This window comes from Populus trichocarpa, chromosome 3 (genome assembly GCF_000002775.5).
Source record: "Populus trichocarpa isolate Nisqually-1 chromosome 3, P.trichocarpa_v4.1, whole genome shotgun sequence".
NCBI lineage: Eukaryota > Viridiplantae > Streptophyta > Magnoliopsida > Malpighiales > Salicaceae > Populus > Populus trichocarpa.
This window is the reverse complement of record NC_037287.2, coordinates 14,902,328-14,925,279: the sequence shown is the minus strand read 5'-3', so window position 1 is coordinate 14,925,279 and position 22,952 is coordinate 14,902,328. Positions and strand designations below refer to the sequence as shown.

The following is a 22,952-nucleotide window of genomic DNA, read 5'->3' as shown; positions in this document are numbered from 1 at the left end:
TTAACTTTAATCCTCATTTTTATAATTGTTATTTGCTTTTCCTTTATCATTTTTTAATTGAAATTTTTTATCTATCAAATTTGATCCTCATTCTTTTGATTGTTACTTATTTTATGTGAAATAATTTATGAAATGATAATTATTATTATTTTAATTTCTTCATCTTTCAATTTTTTATTTGTTATATTTGATCTCTATTATTTTGATTATTATTTATTTTATTTGAGATAATTTATGAAATTATATTTTTTTCAATTTCATTCTCTTCAACTTTTTAATTTGTAAGATTTGTTCATCGTTATTTTAATAAACTTGAAAAAAATAAAACATTAATAAATTATTTTCCAGCTCATTTTCCATGATATAACCAAACACTGGAAAATGTTTTCCAACTTATTTTCCATTACAATACCAAATATCGAAAAATAATTCACTTTCCAAAAGTAACAATTTTCCAGCAAACAAACAGGGCCTAAAAATATTTTTAATTTATTTTTAATATCAATGTATAAATTATCAAAAAATAAAAAATATAAATTTATTTATTTTTTAATAAGAAAAACAATTTGAAAAGCTTTTTAGAAAACTAGTAGAATGCTGAAACAAACACACCGGCCACAGGGGTCCATGTTACTCTTCTTTACTAGTTATCATCTCATGCGCCGATGGATGATTCTTTAAAGGTCCGCGAATGGAGATGAGAAGCTGGGCCCATTTTAAAGATTTACGGGTGTTTGGCCATTGTCATTTAAAGTGTGTTCCAGAATATAGTAATAATTTTATTTTATTTTTTAAAAATTATTTTGATATTAATATATTAAAATGATAAAAAATTAATTTGAAAAAAAAATTTAAATTTTAACAAAAAATAGATTGAAGTTCACACCTAGACACCTCCTAATAATTGACTAGAGGAAGAAAAAAAACATGAATCATTAAAGTAGTAGTATTTGATTACTATTTTGTGATTAAAAAACAAAAATAATGAAGATAAAGAGACATAACATAATAAAAGATGTAAATAAAATTGTAGTTGATAGTAATATACAAGATAAAATAATTGTTTTTGTAATTTACCATTAATATGTATTATTGTTAAACTTATATATTTTTAAAGATAATTAGATATTATTATATTTAGAAAAATATAAGAATAATATACTAGAGCGTTGTCGTGGGGACCTCTTTTAAATCTATTTTTATTTAATTATATGATAATAAAAATAAATATTTAGAAGAAAGATATAAAAAAAAAACATGAAGGGTTAGTACAAAAAGAATGTTTGCTAATATTATAAAATGAATGTTATAATCTTATTTGAAAAAAAAATGAGTAAAAATTAAATGGTATTTAATAAAATAATATCTTAAATATATTTTAATTACTTTATTCTAATTAATTTTAATTAAAATTAAAAAAAAAATAGTATATTTTAATTATTTCTAATTAAATTAAAAAAAATCTTAAAACCTTTATAAAAAGAGACCAAATGTCTAAGTCTAAGGAAGCGTTTGGGAACGCGGTTCAACCCGCGTTCTCAAAAAATTTGAAATTTTTTTTTCTAAAATTTAATATGGTTTGTACGTTTTGAATCGTTTTGATGTGCTGATGTCAAAAATGATTTTTAAAAAATAAAAAAAATCATTGGCATGCATTTTAGCACGAAAAGTTATTTGAAAAGCACCCGCAAACCACACTGCCAAACACACTTTAAATAGGTCAGCACTCCTAACCAATAACAAAGCCCGTATGTGTTCATCTAAAAAAAAAAACAAAAGCAAGCTATTCATCATCCATTGGTAGATTTGATTGGAAAGTAACTTCTTGGACAAAAAAAAATATTATTTTTGATAATTTTTAAGTTAAAAACACATAATAATTTATAACATTAATCAAACCTTTAATGGAAAGGCATGCTCGTGAGTCGTGACTCTAAAGTTGTTTGTCATACGACTCACAGAACGATGAGCAAGTCCACATTCTTGTGAATCTATTTGATGCAAGCCAATATATTACCGCATATCTCTATTACTCTAATAGAAAATCTGGTAAAGCTGTAAAGGTGTTGCGACAATACAGATCATGGATGGTACAAGCCAAACATTGGATTGGCTAGGTCATTACCCTTTGTTGAAAACATAAAATGACAACTTAGACCTGGCGATTGAGGTTGGAATAGATGAAGAAAAAAACAGAAACAGACAATTTAAATACAGAAACGAGGGAGGGCAAAAGGGTCTTTTGCCTCTCGTTCTCTTCGTTTTCTATACCCAGCCTGTGGATGGCAATGGCATGACTCGTGGCCTAGGTGCCCCGTGAATTTCTTCTCATGGATTCGGCCAAAATCTGAAGGACACGTGGCTTAGAAAAGTTCATCCAAAATATCTTATCGTGGAAACAGAGGACACCTTGTCTTAAGTGGGCCAATTACAGTTATGGTCCGTGGCCCACTTTCGAAATTTCGGTCGAGTCCGACAACGGAAAGTAACGTTGCATCCTTTTGAAGGAAAATGATGGACAATATTAGACCGCAATCATCAGCCATGATGATCGAATTCGTCATCAAGAATTTCATTCTCTTTTACAAACGGTTGCACAATCAAACTGGTCTACTTGTTCTTGCAGATTGTGAATATTTGTGTTTTATCAGACAAACACAGTTTTGGTAAAAATTGGTCTACAGGCACTTGTATTCTTGCTGCGAATGTTTTTGATGGAATGCCACTTTCGTTGCTTTTAAATGTGCGAGGAAGAAGAAGAAAAACTGTGTTAGACAGGAGAACACAGGAATTCATGTCACAAGCAAGGCCAAACATAAACCTGAATTAAGTAGGTCTTCAACAGACGATGGGGGCTGCATTTATTCTTGCTGTGGATGTTTCTGATGGAATACTTCTTCCATTGCTTTATCCCCGTCGCTATAATGAGCAACAGCGTGGCAAGCATGTTGCCTCTCCTTGAGTTTTCTTAATTTTTGTTTGCTTTTGGCTGGTAGGTTTCGGTTCTGCCCTCCAGCCTGTTTGGACCAATTACTAACGGAAATCTTGGGGCGTGAAGCTGCAGTCCTCATCGTCTGTAGCTAGCCTGGACAGCTCGATGTCCAGGCGTCTCTCTCTCTTTTTCTTAATTTTCAGACAGTACTTGGGCCTTTGGCCCAACTTTTTTGACAAGGCAAGAGAAACACTGCGCATACCCAAGTATGAAATTAAGAAAATCTGATGTTGAAACATCACTACGTACTATTCAGACGAATTCCTCCTGTTAATGTTTTCCACCTTCTGGATTTTTGACCATGGCTGCAGCATACCTGGATAGCAACCGTGTGTATGCGCCCTTGATATTTATCAAAGTTTCTTTTTGTTCATTTACCACTAGAATTTACACTTCAATCAAAAACTAAATTTACTTTTACTACTTTTTTAATTTTAAAAATATATTTTTATATTGTTTGATGCATTAATCTGAAATAAAAACAAAATATTTTATATGTATGTTGTATATTTGAAGGTTTTATATATAATACCGTAGCACACAATCTAGAGGGATAAGATTTATAATTATTCCGAGCTTAATTTATGTATTTAATTATATATATGGTAATAATAATATCATACAAGTAGGGTCCTAAATGATTATAAATTATGAGGAGAGTAGTCTAAATTAGTAATTTAAAAGATTAATTTCTTATATTTTTTATTATTATTTTAAACCATAAGCTGGGTTTAGGGGCAGGCAAATCATATGAAAATAAAAGGAAAAAGAAGATGAAATAGGGAAAAGAAAGGTATTCCTGGGATGCCACTTGACTTGGGAAGTGGATGCCAGTCAATGCTACTAATCGTGGAAGAATGATGAATGGTTTGAAGAGGACCAAAATAATGCTTGAATTTGCAACGAACTTTACTTCAAAATATCTCAAGAATATTCTATAAACCTAAAAAACTCAATAAACCCATTCTTAAGAGTAAAAAAACCATCTAGCCACTTTAAAAATATTATCAAACCCAATTAAATTTTTTTTAACAAACTCTATCTATATTTTTTATCATGTTGTTGAAAGGGAGAAAATACCTCCATTAAAATCTACTCTTTAATATAAATTTATTGACATCAGAAATAATATTTTTTATAATTAAAATATGACTGATTAAATATTTTCTCTCTCATCTTATTTTTATTTGACTTTCTCTCTTTTCCTCAATACTCATGATCAAAACACAAATAAAATAAAATTTAGAACCTAACTATAAAATTATAAAATAGCAAAGAGCAAATAATATAAATAGTTAAAACTTCAAGGACCAAACTAAGTTTTTCATGCCTCTTGATTAATAAAAATTGAAATCTCTATTTTTTTTTAAATCTGGTTTCTTTTCTTTTAATTTTTTCCATTAACAAATTAATTTTTTTTTTATAAAATTGATGTCTAACTTACAAACAAAATACTCATATATACTTTGCATACATAATAGCATACAAATAAAAACAAATCTTATCACATAAATTGATAATAACATTGATTGCGAGGATAAATAGCAAATAAATAAAGTTCAAGAATCAAGATTAAAAGTAAAAAAAAGAAAGTGCCATCTATAGTAAAGTTTTTTTTTTTTTTTTTGGTATTTGTAATTGTAATAAAAGAAGAACACTTCCGCCTTTCCTCATTTCTGTTTTGATCTCGAAGCTTTGATTTTCAAGATCAACTCAAATTAATTTTTATTTTTTCTAGGATTTAGGAGATTTAAAAAGAACCCTTCATTTTCTTTTCCTTCCCTGCACGAAAGAGTTGCGACGTCAAATTTGCAGGTCCATTCCCTTCCCTTTTCCTTAAAATCCTCCCAGATAGTGTGCCATCACCAAATCCAAGACAGAATATCGAAGTTTCTGTCTTTTTTGTCCCAAGAAAGTGTCTGTTTAATTTAAGGTATAGTTTACAGTAGGATGTTGGAGTACAACTGCGGGGATAGCTCAGTTGGGAGAGCGTCAGACTGAAGATCTGAAGGTCGCGTGTTCGATCCACGCTCACCGCATAAAAGTTTTTTCGCCTTTTTGAATGTCAAGATGTATACTTGATGATTGGGCCTTACTTTCCTGGACCTCTGATTTCACATAGCAATAACATCATGAACATACAGTTGCAGATGATCAGAGACATGTGGGAGAAATTTGGAAGTATAGTATTTTTTTTTAAGTGTTTTTTATTTAGAAATATATTAAAATAATTTTTTTTTTATTTTTAGCTCTAGCATATTAAAATAAAAAAATATATAAAAAATTAATTTTTTTTAAAAAAACTGAATTTTTACAAGCCTCTGTTTGGACGATACTTCCAAACAGAGGCTTAATTTGTTTCAGGCAGTGTCAAAGAAAAAAGAAAAGAAAAGAAAAGAAAAGAAGAAAGCCCCAACCAGTAACAAAGAAATAAAAGATATATATAAAAAATAAAGCCCAAATCGGTCAGGTAAAAAAAAATGCATAATTGATCAGCAGGAGGCAAGAAAAGTGGGAGGAGAAAGGCAAAACCGAAGACGAGAGTCCAATAATAAGAAGAAACGAAGCCCAAACAAAGCCCAACCGAGGAGCAGAGTCCAATAATACTGGCAAGCCCATCGAACCGTTTGCTTTTCGCCCGAAACGGCTACTTTTTTTTTTTTTGGGTTAACAAACATGACATGCTCAATGATGTTTATACATATATATTGCTTGAAGTGTTTCCGAGTTTCACCTGCGCAAGTTCATACATAAATGGCTGCATCAATGAAAAGGGTTAATTTGTAATGGGCTCGCTCTAGAAAATACGATACATGAACTCGAGTGAAGATAGCTGGCCGTTGATGAAAAAAAATGTTGGAGATGGAAGGAAAGTGGCTGTGATTGTTTTTTAAAGTGTTTTTTTGTTTAGAAATATATTAAAATAATATTTTTTATTTTTAAAAAATTATTTTTGATATCAACATATAAAAAAATCTGAAAATATAAAGAAATTAAATTTAAATAATTTTTTTTTAAAAAAAATCTGTAAAACACAATTTGCATCGCATTTTCAAATAGACATGAAATAAAGCTTCGACATACGCACACCATATGGGTTCTCATATATAACCATATTTATGAGTTTTTTGTTTAAAAGTAGCACAATAATTGTTTTTAAATAATACAATGAAAAATTTATTTGGAAAAATAATACTGATTTAAAATTTACTTGAAGAAGTTATTTAGTTGTGATAAGTATAATATTTTAATAAAATTACCTCTACCATATGTTTTTTAAAGCTGCAAAGGAGATGTGTGATTTTAGAATCACAGATGACTCATAGGTTATTTTTTAAAATAAGGTTACAACTATACTTTTTTTTTTAAAAAAAAAATCTACTGTAATAATATTTTTTAAAAAAACTTCCAGATTTACATGCACTTTTTGGGTAGAGGGGGAGGGGTTAGGTACAAAACCAACAACAGACATCCCACATGACAAGATGGCCCACAATTCTGACTTATGTCCAGGCCGATGTCGTTTTAGTCTTGAAATCTGCCATCGATCACTTCGGCCTTTTCTCTTCAGGGGTCCCAACCCAAAACATTGCTCTTGCAATATATTTAACTTGGCAGACCGTACCTGGAGCAAGAGATTAGCAGCAAGGTTACGGCAACAAAATAGCTCGATGGTCTGCAGTCTAACCAACAAAAACAAGGCATCGGTCCGATCAAGGGTAATATTCTCGAGAATTGGATGGTGGCCTTGGGACTTAACCACCAAAAAAAAGCATGAACTGGGACTTAGGGTAATATTCCTGATCATACGATAAAGCATAAACATTTCGAAATTGTGTAATTCCTTCTTTTACATCTAAATCCCAGAAGAGAAGAACAACTAGAGCAAGCAAGCTGGACAATGACAACCGAGGTAGGGAATTGTAGCCAAAATAATGGCCGAAATTAATAAGAGTACAAACGGCCACTATGGTACGGATGGTGTCTCAGCATAAGTAGAGAGAGGGAACTAAAGAAAGAACACCGGGGGGGGGGGGGGGGGGGGGGGGAAGATAGAGAGATTAACAAAATGATTGTCACTTTATTAATCATTGCTGTTTAATTTTATCGCAAAAAGAGGTCCTTTCTCCAAAATATTCCACAATTCCTGCCACAAACAAAACGTGGGTGTACAGTAAGTGCAGCCAATTATAGCTAAGTTAACTCTGCAAAGCCAAGAGCATGTCTAGAAGTCACGTTGTTTTTCGAGACACTAAGGGAGACATCACAGACAGTAGATACTTGTATCGGTTGTTTCCTGTCATCAATTAGCTGTAAAACCCTTTTTAATTAATTATTCTCCTGTGTGCAGCTATATCTGCCAAGTATTGTAATTAATGACCATATACTCAGGCAAGTTGTTTAAAAAGAGGATTACGCTAGCTCATCTCTGAGTAATTCTGCAACGCCAAGCTGTCCAATTCTGCATGCCTCGGCGCTTTATGTTTCTCTAGCCATGTTACTTTGGGAGCCCTAACCCCTATGGTGGCCAAGTAAAACTATGCAAATCAAGGACGGTGGAGAGCCAGCTTGAAGAATAACCCATGACCATTTCATTAGGAGAAATAAACTTTTTTTCTTTCTTTCTTTTAGCCATATATAGATCCAATTGTTCCGTGGACCATTCTATGTGTAGGGATTCTTCTTCGTGTATGCAAGGCACGTATGAAGACAGCATATTCTACCGAAAACTTTGTGGCTTCCCTCTTTCTTTCTTTCCCCCTTTCTTTTCTTTTTGTCTACACAGCTTTTTCATTATTTGATTTAAGGTTAAATGGTGTTTTGTCCGGGAAAAAAAATGTAATTCCTTTAAAATCCTTGTTTTTTCCCCCAAGGTAAAGAAAATATTCATGTATCTATCCCCTGCATCGTGTTGCAGATTGAAGATGTGGATGCTATATCCCATCTTCTTTTCTATCTCCATTGCTATAATGTCCACAAGCAAAAGAAGATTAACAATACTATAGACTAGATTGGTGATTCGCGCTATACCACTTGCTAGACCAAGCTTCTTTTTACTAAAAAAAAAAAATGCTCATGTGATGATAATATTTTTAAAAAAACAAGAAAAATCTAATACTCGTGCGTAGATCCAATAAGTACAATTAATTTAGTAATATAATAAAAAAAGCAACGACAATAGATAAATCAAACAAAAAAAATTATTCTAACCCGAAAGCAAATCCAAAAAAAATCATGAAGCCAAAATCCTGATAAAAAAAATACCGAGGGATAAAATTAAAAAAGAAAATCTCAATAAAAAAGGATCCTACACAAAAAAAAATTACAATAAAAAAATGAGGATGAAATTTGACATAAATATAAGATGAAATAAAATGTTGAGAGATGAAATTGAAAAGCAAATTCAATTAAGAAAAAAAGATTCAAAACATAACAAATAACAATTAAAAGAATTAAGATCAAATTTGATATACTAAATCCATTGATTATTGAGGATGTTCCTGATTTAGTGTCAAAGTTAATAAAAAATAACCATATCAGCATACTAAAGTAATTAGATAGAATACAAGTTGAAAAAAATTATTGTATAGATTGAAATTTAATAGCATGTTTTGGAAGGTTCACAAGATCTACGATGACCTTTTACCACAATTAGAGCAATTCAAATCACACATTGTTTCTAAAGAAGCATAAAGGTATAATTACAATACTCACTATATATATAGATGATGATATGGTTGTTACGGAAAAAGCAAGTCCCTGTAAGATTATATGGCCAAACAATTTGTAATGAAAGATCTAGGTCCTTTGAAGTATTTTTTTGAAACTGAAAAGTCTCAATATCATAAAAAAATATTTGTGTTTTAAAAAAATATACCTTAGATCTTCTACCAGAGAATAGCATGTCATCATGCAACCATTTGATACACTAGTAGAAGAAGGTATTATTTTTGAAAAGATCAATGCACTGCGCATACATGAGATCATATTTGGCTTATGCATTGATATATATATATATATATATAGGTTTCACCTAAAAAGTAGTAGATGATAAGCAATCTAGTTCTAGTTACTTTCCCTTCATATATAGAAAAAGCAAGAAACAAGATGTTGCTCACTCAATTTCATAAGCAGATTTTAAATGTATAACTCTTCAATTTTGTGAAGCATTATGTTTAAGATTTCTGTTGTAGGATTTGAGCTATCCATTTAGAAAATTGATTTGGTTATATTATGATAATACAATAACATGTGATATTATCTATAATCTAATTCAATATAATTGTATGGAACATGTAAAAGAAAATAAATTTTTCACTAAAAAGAAATTGGATAAAAAAATGTTATAGAGTATTCTAACATTAAAATTTAAAGATCAATTTGTTGATATTCTCATTAAAACAATTTATAGTTGAGTGTTCTCAAAGTTTTTAAACAAGTTGGACACATATAATATTTAAATTCTTCACTTATGATTTTTTGTTTAATTTTTATATAGGGATTTAGAATTAATTTTATGATTATTAGATTCTTGGTTTTCTATATAATTAGTTTTCTAAATTAGCTTGTTTGATATGAAAACACGCCTGTATCGAGAAACTAATGCAATATATATATATATATATATATATATAATGTCAATTCAAAATTAATTTAGGGCAATATTTTTTCTTACGAATGAGAAGCTAGGTTAGGAAGATATTGTAGGACAGGCATGGTTTGAATAGTGAGATACGTGCAGCGTATTTAAAGAACGGTTATTTATTCAATTTCCTAAAACGAAGGAAAAAGACAGAGAGGACAAAGACCATGTGCTCGTCAGTCAATATCAACAAATGATCAGTTTATGCTCTCGCGGGTCAATTTAAGCATGGCCCATATGACCATCCAGCATCAGCTTTACAATACAATTAAGTTGTTAATTAACATTCTGATTCTGTGTATGTTACTTAATTAGAACTCTCGACGCCATTGTTTTTTAGTTGGCAATGACAGTTTCTAACAGGCTAAGCTGCATGGAATTTGATCTTTAGCTATGCTTGAGGACTACAGCCGTGATTCTTACGCCTCAATGCAGGGCGCAATCTCTGATTAAGACTTGGAAATAATTGCGTACAAACCATGCTTTCTATTAATAAAGGTAGAGTTAAGAACATGAAATGAAATATTTCTACTGGCGCATGAACTTGCTGTTCGCTTTCTGCAAAGTGGGTGATCGATGCTTGATGGCATCTAATAGACAGCCATTTCTATAGCACCAGTCAACTTCAACCCATTTTCTCTTTAATTCCTTATATTTGAATGGTAGTTTTTCCTCTCCTATTTGAAAAAAAGAGAAAGAATACCATCATGCTGAACGACTAGCGGTCATTTTTTCTCATTAAATATGTGTAGGATTATTTTCTGATAATCATATGGTATCTGATTAATTAATGGGTACTGAGTAATTAGTAAACTGAACAGAAACGTTAATAAAAGATTTTAATTATACAGTGTGCATGATGTGGGCTAGACAGCATGTCTATGATAGCACATAAACAAACAAGAGAAAAACAATTGTGATTCAGATTGGGACTCCACGGCGTGCATATAAAACAAGAGATGAGACAAAGGTGGTGGTGACAAGTTATAGCTCCCTTTCCAAATGGTCTGGGAGGTGGGTGAGGTGGTGTAAATGGGATGGTTTTATTGGGTGGGTCCACAAGTGTCGTGGCTGTATTGGACATGTGTCAGAGCCAACTTAATTTGGCTACAGTGCATGATGGGCAGGAGCGCCTAGCTACCCACAAATGACCATCCCTTAATCAACCCATCTTGCTTGGCTAGCTGGCCGGATCTCTCTTCCACAGTCCTCCACTCTCCGCCACCTCCCTCACTCCGCTCACCTCCTCTCGAGTCTCAATCCCTTCCTCGCTTTGCAGTTGAAAATCACTCATCTGAAAATTAATGGGTATGGCACTGATCTGTTGAGTATTGGCTGTTCATTTGTCCGTTGCATTTATGTACAGATAGAGCGGTCCATTAATTCATCTGAACTAAAATTTATATATAAAAGTTTATTTATTATGTAAAAAACGGGGGCTTTGGTTTGGAAAGAGATTCAAGACTGAAATCTCAGGGCATGGAATCCGTCGCTGCCAATTATAAAAAATAAAAAAAGGGGGCAAAGCCATGAAGATTCATTATCACATGGAGTGCCTAGAGTTCTTACCATCATCTATTTTGAGACAACTCATACGGTTCTCGGGTGGTTTTATTTTCCTGATTGTGAGCCCACAACTATCTAATTATATTAATTACTGGTGCAACTTAAGGTAATCATATATACTAACTTCCTTGTAATCATAATTGATGCGATGTTTTAATTAATTAATCCATTTTTACTTTTGGTTCACCAATTGATGTAGAAGATTTTGAATTACATAATATATATATATAAAATAGAGAGAGAGTGTTTTGAAATCCATCTTTTTTTCTTCTTCTTCTTCTTTTCTGAAATTCAAACTTGAATATTTCAAATAAAAATCTCAAATCCGGCAAAGGGACAGTGCCCTTTGAAAAGTTTTCCCTATAAATGCAAGCCATTAATTACGGCGACAATGTTTTGCCCCTGAGGTTTCCATCGAAATCTCATTAAATAAGGGGTTCTGCTGAAAAAGAAGGAGCTTAGGTTATCTATATGCTTAAAAGTCGATCCACAATGCATTGAAATTATGGTTTTACTTTTAGTTATGGTAATGAAAGCTCTAGCTAGCTAGCTAGCTACCTACGATTCAACTTTTCTACCCAGGATGAAATTATTCTCCACTCATTAATATGCGGTTAACTTGGAGGTCAATAATATCTTTACTTGAACGTCAAATATACTACTTTCAAGAATTGTTTGTTTTTGTGTTAAAAGGTATTTTTATTAAAAAAAATTGTTTAAAATTAATTTTTTTTAATCTTTTAGATTTTTTTATTTTCTAATATCAAAAATACATTTTAAAAATAAAAAATATTATTTTGATGTATTTTCAAGAGAAAAACACTTTGAAAACACAATCGCTACCACAAAATCAAACAGACTCTAGCAAGTGGTTATATGGAGTAATGTCTTGAAAGAGATTTAGAGCATGTTTATAGCATGATGAAAGTTACTTTTCACAATGCTTTTCGCTCTGAAATGCATTAGAATAATATTTTTTTATTTTTAAAAATTTATTTTTAATTTCAGTATATCAAAATGATCTAAAAATATACAAAATTAATTTAAAACTAAAAAAATTTATTTATTTTTTAAAAATATAATTGGACCGCAAAATAACAGCGCAAAAGAGAGATATGTATCAAAATTTGTGTCAAATCAGTCCAAACAAGGCCATCTAGTGTTAATAGTGGTGAACCCATCCATGAAGGGGACAATGACACCATGATGCGTTTAGGGCACCAAATATGACCCCCACAAGGCGCCATGACTACTTGATATTTCCATTTGATTTGGTGTTCCTTTAATGCATATCTAGTTTGTTTTGTGGACGATTGGTGGAGCCATAGCCCACTTCATGTCTAGGACATTTCATCAATGTGTGTCTCACTCCTCCCGTTTTGGCCCATTCCTTGATTATTGAAGATTCCTGATGAATTTTCCTCCCCCCTAATCTATCCAAGAGTTGAATTAGTTAATCTTATCAAGGTGAAATGTAATTGTCAACGAAGGTTCATGTTTAGACATTGGATAGAGCCATTACTTTCCAACAATTTCAAATGTGGGTCCTAAATTTGTTGGTGAAATGCTTATTTATTCAAATTACAAGTTTCTTAGTGCGTTCTTGGATTATGATGACAATCATCGTGGGAGTATATATATATATATATATATATATATATATAAAATATCCTAATCACCACGTCATGCATATCCTTATACATAACTAGATTAATTACCGTAAATTCCATACGGTCATTAATTAATTTAATATTCCCAAATTAATCAAAACCATTCCATGTGACATCATAATATGTAGTGTACCAAACTAGAATAACTAGGTTTCATATACTTAACTGTTTTAAATAACTATATATATATATATATAGCAAATTAATACGTCAATTGATAAATTGTAAACTTATAAATGTCACATATATTGGAGTTTTCTTTCATCAAGGTTTTGTGGAGGAAATCTTCTGACCTTAATATTTGCTCTTATTTTTTTCAAAAAAAATAAAAAAAAATGTGGTGGAAGATCTTGAATGCTACAATAATACTCAAGCAATATCGTGGATTATAGTTAATATTTTTCCTCTCGTTGACGGAATAGTGTTTGTAGCTAATGCCCCTTCTAATTATGCAATGTTCATGGCTTGCACATATCGATAAATCCCAAAAGAGATGTGTGCGAGGCTAACAACGAAAGAGCATTGGCGACAAAACACGGCTAGCTATCCTGACATTTCCCTTTTACATTGCACCGAACTCTAACCTTACCTACCTTTAAAAAGACCCGAGGATAAGACACAAGTGAAATAATTTCTTATTACTTAATTATATATGTATGTACCTATAGGAAAATCTAAAGTCACACAAGAACTCCTATAAAACCCAGCAGCCTCCTCTCCCTCCACATCTCTCTTTATCTAACACAAACTCTCTCTCTCTCTCTCTCTGTGACATAAGAAGAAACACAAGTAGAGCAGCATGGGTTTTCCTGTAGGCTATTCAGAAATAGTTCTCCCAAAACTCCTCCTCCACACACTTTCTTTCCTGGGTTTCATTAGAAAACTGATAAACACTCTCTTTCACTGCATAGGTCTCCCTGACTTTCTTGAACCGGGCATTTCTTCCTCTTCTTCAACTGAGAATACCCCCCCATTTCGTGTCCCTGACTTTCACAGTCACTCTGTTTCTGCCCTTCTGATACGCGAGATCCTTCCTGTTGTCAAGTTTTCGGAGCTTGTTGATCCTTCTGCTGATAGCTGTGCTGTTTGTCTGTACGAGTTTGAAGAGTCCGACGAGATCAGACGGCTTGCAAACTGTCGCCATATATTCCACAAATGCTGTTTGGACCGTTGGATGGGGTATGATCAGATAACTTGTCCACTTTGTAGGACACACGTTATTCCCGATGATATGCAAGAGAGTTTCAATGAAAGGCTATGGGCTGCTTCTGCTATTACTGATTTTTATGGGGAGTATTCACAAATCCCTGGCTTGTAGTAGATTTTATTTTAAGAAGAAAAGATAAGGAACAGAGATTTATTTTTTTCCTTTCTGTTTTGCCTCTTTTTTCTGGGGGGGTTGAGGTGGGTATGGTTTGTAAATATACAAAAGTGGTTGGGTATAAAAAAAACAAAAAACAGAGAGAAAATCCAGGTGTTAGAATTAGGTTTTCTGTACATATAGATTTTGTTAATTTCCCTATCTATGGGTTGACGAGCTTCAATATTGGCAGTCCCGTGCTTTCCTCCATATGTTTTCATTTACTTCCTTCTTATAATATATATGGTCTCTAATTAACAACTGCTTTTAATTTGTATTCCGATTGAGATGTGTATCCTGACCACACATTTCAAGTGCAGACTTCCACCACTAGCTAGGTTAACTGGCCGCCGTAGAGGTTTGCGTTCTCTTTTAATTTTTTTTCTTGTGGTAATGTGATGTCTTCTTTCTATCAATCTTGGTTTATTGGGCAGGTAATTCATGACATTCTGTACATATCAAGGGTATTATTATGCGTGGATGTGGAAATGTTTGTTCTCATGTTTTGGTTTCTTTTTTGCGTATCTGCTAGGTCTTTCAACCATAAAAAACAAGTCTTGGATGCTGCATTATTGATTTCTGCTACAAGTAGACAAAATAGAGGGTAGAACTAGACGTTAATATTATTTTTGTTGTTCACTGCAATTTGCATTGGATTTGGAGTCTTAAGTTTCAAAGATCGAGCCACTGTAATTAGGACTAGCTAGATATGGGCATCAATTATCACTGTATCTTACTGTCTTTCGCTTTACATTTCTTGAAAGGTAAGTTTAGAGTCACCTTCACAGACCAACCAAGTAAGTGTGCGTTTAAGCACACCATATATATATATATATCTTGATCTTATCCAATCCCTAATAGAACACAAGCATGAAAATGATTATGTGTGCCTTAAGGAACCTTTTCAAACCATGTTTTAAGGATCCTTTTCAGCATTTTTCTTTTCCTAGGATATTTCTGGTGAGCAGTTGCTTTCTTCTTTTCTTTCCTTTTGTCTCTCTTTACCTTTGTTTCTTTTCTTTCTTATCCTCTTTTTAAAGAGGCCATTTGAGAAACCCTCTCAAAAGCTCCAAGGAGCCTTCCCAGCTAAAGCCTTGAAGAATTGTGTGCATTGGTTAATTTTTAACAATTGTTTTTGGGACTTTTACTGTCCAAGTGTTGAGATAAATAACTGCAGATTTATGACATAACTTGTAATGTTCAAGAGCAGCAGGAGGGAGTTCTTATTCCTTGTGCAATTCATAGTGGATCTCCTCGTGAAAGATAAGAGAAAGAATTTTTGAAGCACTTGTATATATCTTCTTGCCGATCGATACAACATCAAATACCAATACTATTATGAATTATTTAATTATAAAATAAAGTTTTAACATCAGATAGTGGCACATTATTACATATTTAGCTTACTAGTTTCTCCAGGTTCCAATAGATTTTTAAATCAACCAGACATCCAATCGAAGTTTCTAAGAATTAGTTAATGTTTGTTGAATAATTAGTTTTAAATTAATCAGTGATGGAGTATATATTGTTGATTAATTAGTTGAATCAGAAGTTACTAAGAATTAATTAAAAACTGTTGGGAAATTAGTTTTATATTAATTAACGATGGAATATTATTGATTAGTTGAATCCTAAGTTATTAAAATTTTGTGTCAAGTTACTAAAGAGACCGTATCTTTGTGTGACAACCACGTTTACAAATCATGTGAATATTTTTTTTTAATATTATTTGTTGTTATTTTTTAAAGTATTTTTTATTTAAAAATATATTAAAATAATATTTTTTAATTTATTTTTAACATCAATATATTAAAATAATCTAAAAACATAAAAAAATATTTTAAAATAAATAAAATATAAGAATTTTTTAATATTTTTTAAAATACTTTAAAAACACAAAAACAAACAAACTTGAATTATTAGCCTACAACCACCTTCGTTTATATTATTTAAAAATGATGTTTAAATGGAAATGAGATGTTAAGATTACAGAGGAGACAACTCAAAACATATTTATAAACCTAACATACCTCTTTCTTTTTTAAAAATTAATAAAAGGAAAAGTCCGTTTGATTTTCATTTTAAAAATATTTTTGAAAAATTAATTTTTTTTATATATATTCAAATTGTTTTAATAAGAGCATATTTAGTAGGAGGGTGAAGGGGGTGAACTTTTGCCCTTGAAACTATTTATCTCGTTTATTTATGCTTGGTGTGAGCTTAGAGGAAGAGAGAAATCTCAAAGAGATTTAAGAATGTGTTCGGTAGTATTACTTTATTTGAACAAGAAAAATAGAAAAAAATTATACGAATTTTGTGTTTAAATACAATATTTTTACAAATTGAGAAGAGAAGATCAAATGTCAACCAATTTCTCCACTTACTCTTAAAATGTCATATATACAAATTGATAACTCACTTTTTCTCTCAAATTAATCGAACAAGATCAAATGAAACCGCAGGCTCTCCTCAAACTCAATAAAAAGTCTTATAAATGGTGTTTTCCATTCACACAAATTAACCTTAAAGTTTGGTATAGATTAAAAGATTTTTTATTCCCAAATGAACAAAAAGTTGTGGACAATTACTTTAACATGTAATCAATCATGGTGGAAAATATATATATTGAAATTAATAAGATAAATATCTTATTAATTTTCTGCTACGAATCAAAATATTGAAATTTTCTCACACGTCTTGGAAGGCTTTGGTACGTACTAACTTAAATTTTCTCATATTCCCTTTCTCATTTCCATTTTTGGTGCAGGAACATGATAAATAAAGATTGGAATTTTCCAACTAGGATGGTGCAAACATGGTGCACGAAGAGCAATAACAAATATGAGTTTGGTTATATAGAGAATGATTATAACATGGTGCACGAATAACAATCATTCTCATATTCATTCAAAGTTATATTATATATTAATTAATATATAATAAAAGATATTTGTTTCCCAGACACAACTCAGAGGTTCGAACTTTTCATCACCTCCAAACCAATACTAGCCACAATGAAATGTTTGTCTGAGATTGCACGACAACATTTATCACAGTGAAAAGATCACTTTGGATAGCCAGATGGTGGATACGCAGGGGGTGGGTAGTTAGATGGAGGATAACCTGCTACGGGGTACCCTTGGTGGGGCTGCGGTGGATAACCATAGGGTTGTCCATAGGGCTGTCCGTATGTTTGAGGTGCATATCCAACTGAGGGAGGAATTGGCTGATCAATGCGTGACATCTGCTGAACAGGGGGCACTGCCATCACCGGTTGTGGCCCAAACATGCCGTCTCTTTTGTCCATTTCAATCTTGTGTTGTGTCTGAAAAACTTACCCAGTTAGCATAGTTGATTTGACGTCATTCAAAAAACCAGTATTTTATGAGGTGTTTTGTGGATCAACAACATACCTGCATACAAGCACAAACCCTGGCCAGAGGGAAAAAGGATGAAACAGCAGAATCAGTGAGAAAGTTGTAAGCCAATTGGGTTGAACGCATTCAATATTAAGATATGGGTGTAAATACTTACGTGCAGTACACCATATCAGCCAAACAAGATAGCAACTGGGAAGCCTCTTGAATTTCTTCACTTCCAACAATCATTGCAACTATAGAAAATATGCATGCAATTTGTTGGAGGCAGAACATAAAACCCTGAATAGGAACAGGCAACATGTTTAAACAATTGCAGATAAGCAAAGATATTATGTATGCTTATTTGAGAGAGAGATAGGGAGGAGCACGAGCATACAATAATGCAATTATCACATCTTGTAGTTTGAATGTTGAATTCATCTTGCAACATAAAGCGAGTAGAGGCCACTGAATTTCCAAAGCAAAGGAATACCTGGGAATTCAAAACAAACTGGGGTTAGTAATAAAATAACTACAGGAATGTGTTTTAATGGCAGGGATAACGTATGTTACTATTTAAAACCATAAAACCAACTAAAACTGATGGTCCACTTTCTTTGTAGATAATTTCAATACAATATCTGGCAGTTTTAAGATAAAATATGTCCCACTGTTGTGAGTATAAAAGCATGTCAGGAACCATCTAGAGTTCCTATCCATGAGGAAGCATATTCTACAGTAATTTGACCAAACTAAATGGAGGAAGATAAACATTTTTCTGTTTATCAGGAATCAACAAAAGAACTTTAGATGAAAGATACCCATATATTGGGGTATACCTATACAATTGATGTACATCTTAATCTGAAATCACCCCAAATGTCATGAGGAAATGAATCTAGCATGCCACCATATGCTAGCTAAGTTCAGGAAAAAAAAAAATAGCCTGTAACATTCAGTACTGCGTTCTGCTATAAAACTTCTAGAGATGAGTCCAAGTCTTATTTCGATATAAACAGAATATAACGATCTCTCTTAAAAACAAACTACTCCCTACCTCTGTGGCAAGACAAAGTTCAGGGCACCGACTTTCACCACACCTGCCACTACAAGGCATGTAACCAGCACAACAAACGTACCTGTGACCAACAAGATGGCAGATCATTTAAACAAGAATATAACAATCTCTCTTAAACATTGTATGAGAATCAAAAGCATCGATTACCTTGACATGTCATTGTAAAGTGCTCGTTTGCGGAGCAAGTATGATACACATGGCCCACTACAAAAGAATGGAGGAGAATTAGCTGCATTGTGATTTAAGAAAATCCAGAAATTATTTAAAGGTGAAAATGTGTGCATAATATGACAACATTACAATTCATAAATATATCATGAATGAAAAAGGTGCTATCAAGAACAGCACTTTTAAAAGAGTACAAAAACAAGTAAAAAAATTACATCAGAATTGAATGTGCAATTTGAGGGGTGGCAATGGATTGATGAGTCTGATTTTGCCCCACCCATCTCTGAATCAGAACATCTATCACCCAACTCCGACTCTAACCAGATCGGATAAGGTCGAGAGGAAAATTTTCCACCTAGCAAATACTCGACCCAAGTCAATCCATTTTTTTTTTAAAATCAATTTTTTTAAAGATAAAATCCATGAATCATAAAACCATCAAATATAGTTTAAACTTCAAATCCATAAATACAATCATTAAAATCCTCCATAAAAATAATATTCCATGCATTACATTGAAATTTAAAATAATTTTTAAAAAAACTATATGTTTTTTATAAAAAAACAGTAAACAAACTAGGTAAGGTCGGGTCTAGGCCCCGGTTGGGTGAAGCCCTCACCAGCCCCCAACTTCGAATCTGATCAAATTAGGTTGGATTTTATCTGACTTGGATCAAACCAGATAAAACCCAACCGGACTGATCAGGTGACACCGAATATCCACTGGATTAGGTGAAATTGTCATCCAAAATAATAATAAACCAATGTTTCAACAGTCCTCAATCACCTCACAGACCTATATGTTACAAGAAACATAAGCAGCAATCTGGAATAGAATACCTTTTCAAGCTTCATATCTAAAAAAAATATTTTGAAACAATCAATTTGCTTTTCTTCAATCAGGGGAGGAAGTGAATTTCATGCAACAATTTTGAGGGGACACAATAGAACAGACCAAAAAATGTTATTGTTGACATTTCAATCTTGAAAATCTATTTTGATGCTAATTATTGAATTTCAAGAAATTTTTCTATGGTAAAATAACATCTCACATAGCTACAGCCAAAGACTATAATATTTTTAGGCAAACAATCCAATGAACTGATAAAGTATAGAGCCAAAACATGTTAAGAAAGAACTCTATAAAAAGACCTGCAATTCTGCCCACCTCATGAACTTGTGCTATCTAACAACGCTACAACAAATCCCTCTCACCTAACCCACCTAACATTTTTGCTCCCCTCTTCCTTCCCATGTCCTGATGAGAATTCTCCCACTAAGAATCGTTGTAAAGCATATGGCAAGCATAGACCACAAAAGACATACATGTAATATAGATGCGTGAGAAGAAAAGGAAAAGGAGCATAAGATATCAGAGCATTCATAGCATGGATAGATCAATGCATATGTCCATGAAAAAAGAATCTCTGGGACATGAAATAAAACCAAGACGACAATAAAAGGACAACAGAATGTGGGTATGAATCAAAGTGAAAGGCATAGCAACTTTTGGATTGATTGAAATAAAGCCTCGCAGAGCTAAATTGTTTGAAACTACAATTCCTGGACATGGGTGGAAGGCACCATCTAACGAGAGCATGTATTTTGCAAGCACCATTCAATCAAAAGCAGTTAAAATGATACGATGTGGACAATCAAATTCCAAGCAATCCATGTCGATTTATTAAAATCTGAAAATATCTCGGAAATGGGAATAATAACTTGAGTTAACAAAGGAGAATGAGTATAAGAGTAAATTTAATACTTCAATACAGTGAAAAAAACTCTAAAGAGTGAAAAAGAAGATATAAATTGCAGACTTAAAGAAGATCACAACTAGGAAAAAAACAGTAGAACTAAAGCATATAAAGCTATCCTGCCAAAGGATCAAAATCACCCAGTTTTGAACAAAAGCAATGGCACTGAATCAGAATCAATGCCATATTATACCAAGTCAAGAAACCACAAAAACCCTACGAAACTTAAAGGAGTGTAAATGAAAAAACAAGCAGATCTACATTTCAAAGCAAATAAATAATTAGATCAAGGAGCACTCACCACCAAAAAGCCAAGCAGCAATCTGAGCATTAGAAAAAAAACAAAAAATCAGCATCAGACCCCCAAAAACTTAACACAAAGCTCACAACTTTTTACAAAATAAGATTGCAAAAATACTAATTTCTTACATGGGGCATCAGCTTTAATGGTGCCCATTAAATCAGTGTGCCAGAGATTTCTATAGTTCTGTCGTAACTGCATCTTGTCCAAGTGCTCCTGAGAAGCCATGGTGTTCTAAGATCTCTCTCAAAGACACCAATTTAATTCTTGTTGTAGACACAGGAATTCAACCAAGACACTAACTTTACTAATGAAAGCCTCTTCTTCTTCTTCTTTAATGGAAGAGGATGTTTCTTAAGGAAGCTTCTTTCTTGGTGCCCTTTCAATTTGAAGTTTAAAGAAGAGAGTGTCCACTTGGTGAAAATTTAAATAAGAGTAAATATAAAATATGGTATAATTTGATTGGTTTCCTGGCTAGATTTGGAAGGATATTTGATGATTATGATAGTTATAGTTTAAAGTGTTTTATATTTAAAAATATATTAAAGTAATGTAATTTTATGTTTTAAAAATTATTTTTATAATTTATATATTAAAACAATTTAAAAATATAAAAAAGATTGATGTTTAATTAAAAAAAATTAAAAAATTAGACCGTATTTCAAACATCTCCTTAACCCCACGTGTTCTATAAATGTACTTGCTTGATTATTTTTTTAAAAGAAAGAAAAACAATTAACTGCAACCCGACTCCATTAAAAACTGGATTTGTTTTATATTTAGGACATAAACAGAAAACGTACATTACAAGTTACAACAACGATTACAATATAAACCAAGACAATAGGCACTTTATTCATGGAATATTGTTCCCTTACCTCTGTCGATGTCACTGTTTTCCTTTTATTTTAACCATCAAATTTTATTTGTTTTTTTGTTATGTTGAAAGTGTTTTATTTATTGAGATTTTTTTTTCATATGCTCTTCCATATGCAAAATGTTTGAGAATATTCTAACATTCAATTATAAATTAATTAAGAAAATTAAAAGAAAAGGAATCAAACAAGAAAGGGAAAGAAAGTATATTGTTCAAAAGACAAAAAAAAAAAAAACATTGTTTCTTGCATCTCAATTTACACATATTTTATCCTTAGTTTTAAAATTTTATGTTTTGATTCTTTTTTTTCTCCATGTTTTAGTGCTGAAGTGTCGAGATACAAGAAAAAAAACAATAGAAAAATAAGAAGAGAGAGAAAAGAGTCAACCAACATATTTGAGCCATAAAAAAAATTAATTTTAGTGTTAATAAATTTATTTTGTTAAAAGAAGTTCCATTGAAATGGTTTGAATTTTTTTACTTTGCCCAGAAAAGTAGATTGACACTTGGGAAGGTTATTTTTACTCAATTTAATTTTATATTTTTAGACTGATTAGAAAGAGTTTTTGAATTAGAATGTGTTTAATGGGGTTTTTTTATTGCTTTTTAGGAATTTACAAGTGAAAATAAGTTAAAAATATAGGTTTTTAAAGTTTAAAAACTTGAACCATAGCTTTCTAACCATCTCATATGACTAAAATTTAATTCAATAAATAATATGATATCTATCTTATTTTAAAAATTATAATAAATGATATGTCGCTCATCCTTTAAAAAACAAATTTCAGGCATGCATGACCTAGCCTTGTTAGCCTTGCATGCATAGGCTTTTTGTTTTTTTACAGGCATGCTGGGCCTAAAGCCCATCCTTTTAGGCCGAGGTATTTGTCTTCTTTTTATGTTTTTCTTCTATGTTTTTAGTTTATTTTTTTTATTTTAAAATAAAATTCAATGCAAAAAAATATTTTAAATATTATCTAAATTCACCGTAGTTTTAAGATAAAGTTATAACTTATAATGATAGTTTTAAGAATTACTTTGTAAATTATTATATATAAACCTAATATAAATTTTTTTAAAAACAAATATGCTCATGAATATTCAATAATAACAAAATTTCCTTTTTGTTTTTTTATTATAATATTTTTACATAATTGATTAGATTAATTAATCTTTCAATT

The 22,952-nt window shown here is 31.7% G+C and overlaps 2 protein-coding genes and 1 non-coding gene across 3 annotated transcripts; 2 read left to right on the top strand and 1 right to left on the bottom strand.

Moving 5' to 3' along the window:
- The first annotated feature begins 4,958 nt into the window (after positions 1-4,958).
- On the top strand, positions 4,959-5,031 carry TRNAF-GAA (transfer RNA phenylalanine (anticodon GAA)). Its single transcript has one exon. It is a non-coding gene; the product is annotated as a tRNA-Phe (tRNA).
- Positions 5,032-13,572: 8,541 nt separating this feature from the next.
- Positions 13,573-14,441, top strand: LOC7490912 (brassinosteroid-responsive RING protein 1). The gene has a single exon (XM_024596883.2). It carries the CDS (start codon positions 13,671-13,673, stop codon positions 14,187-14,189), a length of 519 nt encoding a protein of 172 aa, XP_024452651.1. The 5' UTR covers positions 13,573-13,670; the 3' UTR covers positions 14,190-14,441.
- A 2,664-nt stretch (positions 14,442-17,105) lies between these two features.
- Positions 17,106-21,313, bottom strand: LOC7465875 (uncharacterized). Its single transcript, XM_002303565.4, has 8 exons — positions 21,023-21,313; positions 20,895-20,916; positions 18,816-18,872; positions 18,648-18,729; positions 17,988-18,083; positions 17,766-17,890; positions 17,645-17,663; positions 17,106-17,556 (listed from the first exon to the last, which is right to left on the bottom strand). Exons 1-8 carry the CDS (start codon positions 21,120-21,122, stop codon positions 17,296-17,298), a joined length of 762 nt encoding a protein of 253 aa, XP_002303601.2. The 5' UTR covers positions 21,123-21,313; the 3' UTR covers positions 17,106-17,295.
- Between the last annotated feature and the right edge of the window lie 1,639 nt (positions 21,314-22,952).

Excerpts from the sequence above, each read along its gene's own strand:
- LOC7490912 (XM_024596883.2), top strand. The coding sequence starts at position 13,671 with ATGGGTTTTCCTGTAGGCTATTCAGAAATAGTTCTCCCAAAACTCCTC.
- LOC7465875 (XM_002303565.4), bottom strand. The coding sequence starts at position 21,122 with ATGGCTTCTCAGGAGCACTTGGACAAGATGCAGTTACGACAGAACTAT. Across the intron at positions 18,730-18,815 it reads CTTTACAATGACATGTCAAG|GTACGTTTGTTGTGCTGGTT; the intron begins GTAATCGATGCT and ends TGTTGGTCACAG. Across the intron at positions 17,891-17,987 it reads GATGTGATAATTGCATTATT|GGTTTTATGTTCTGCCTCCA; the intron begins GTATGCTCGTGC and ends GTTCCTATTCAG.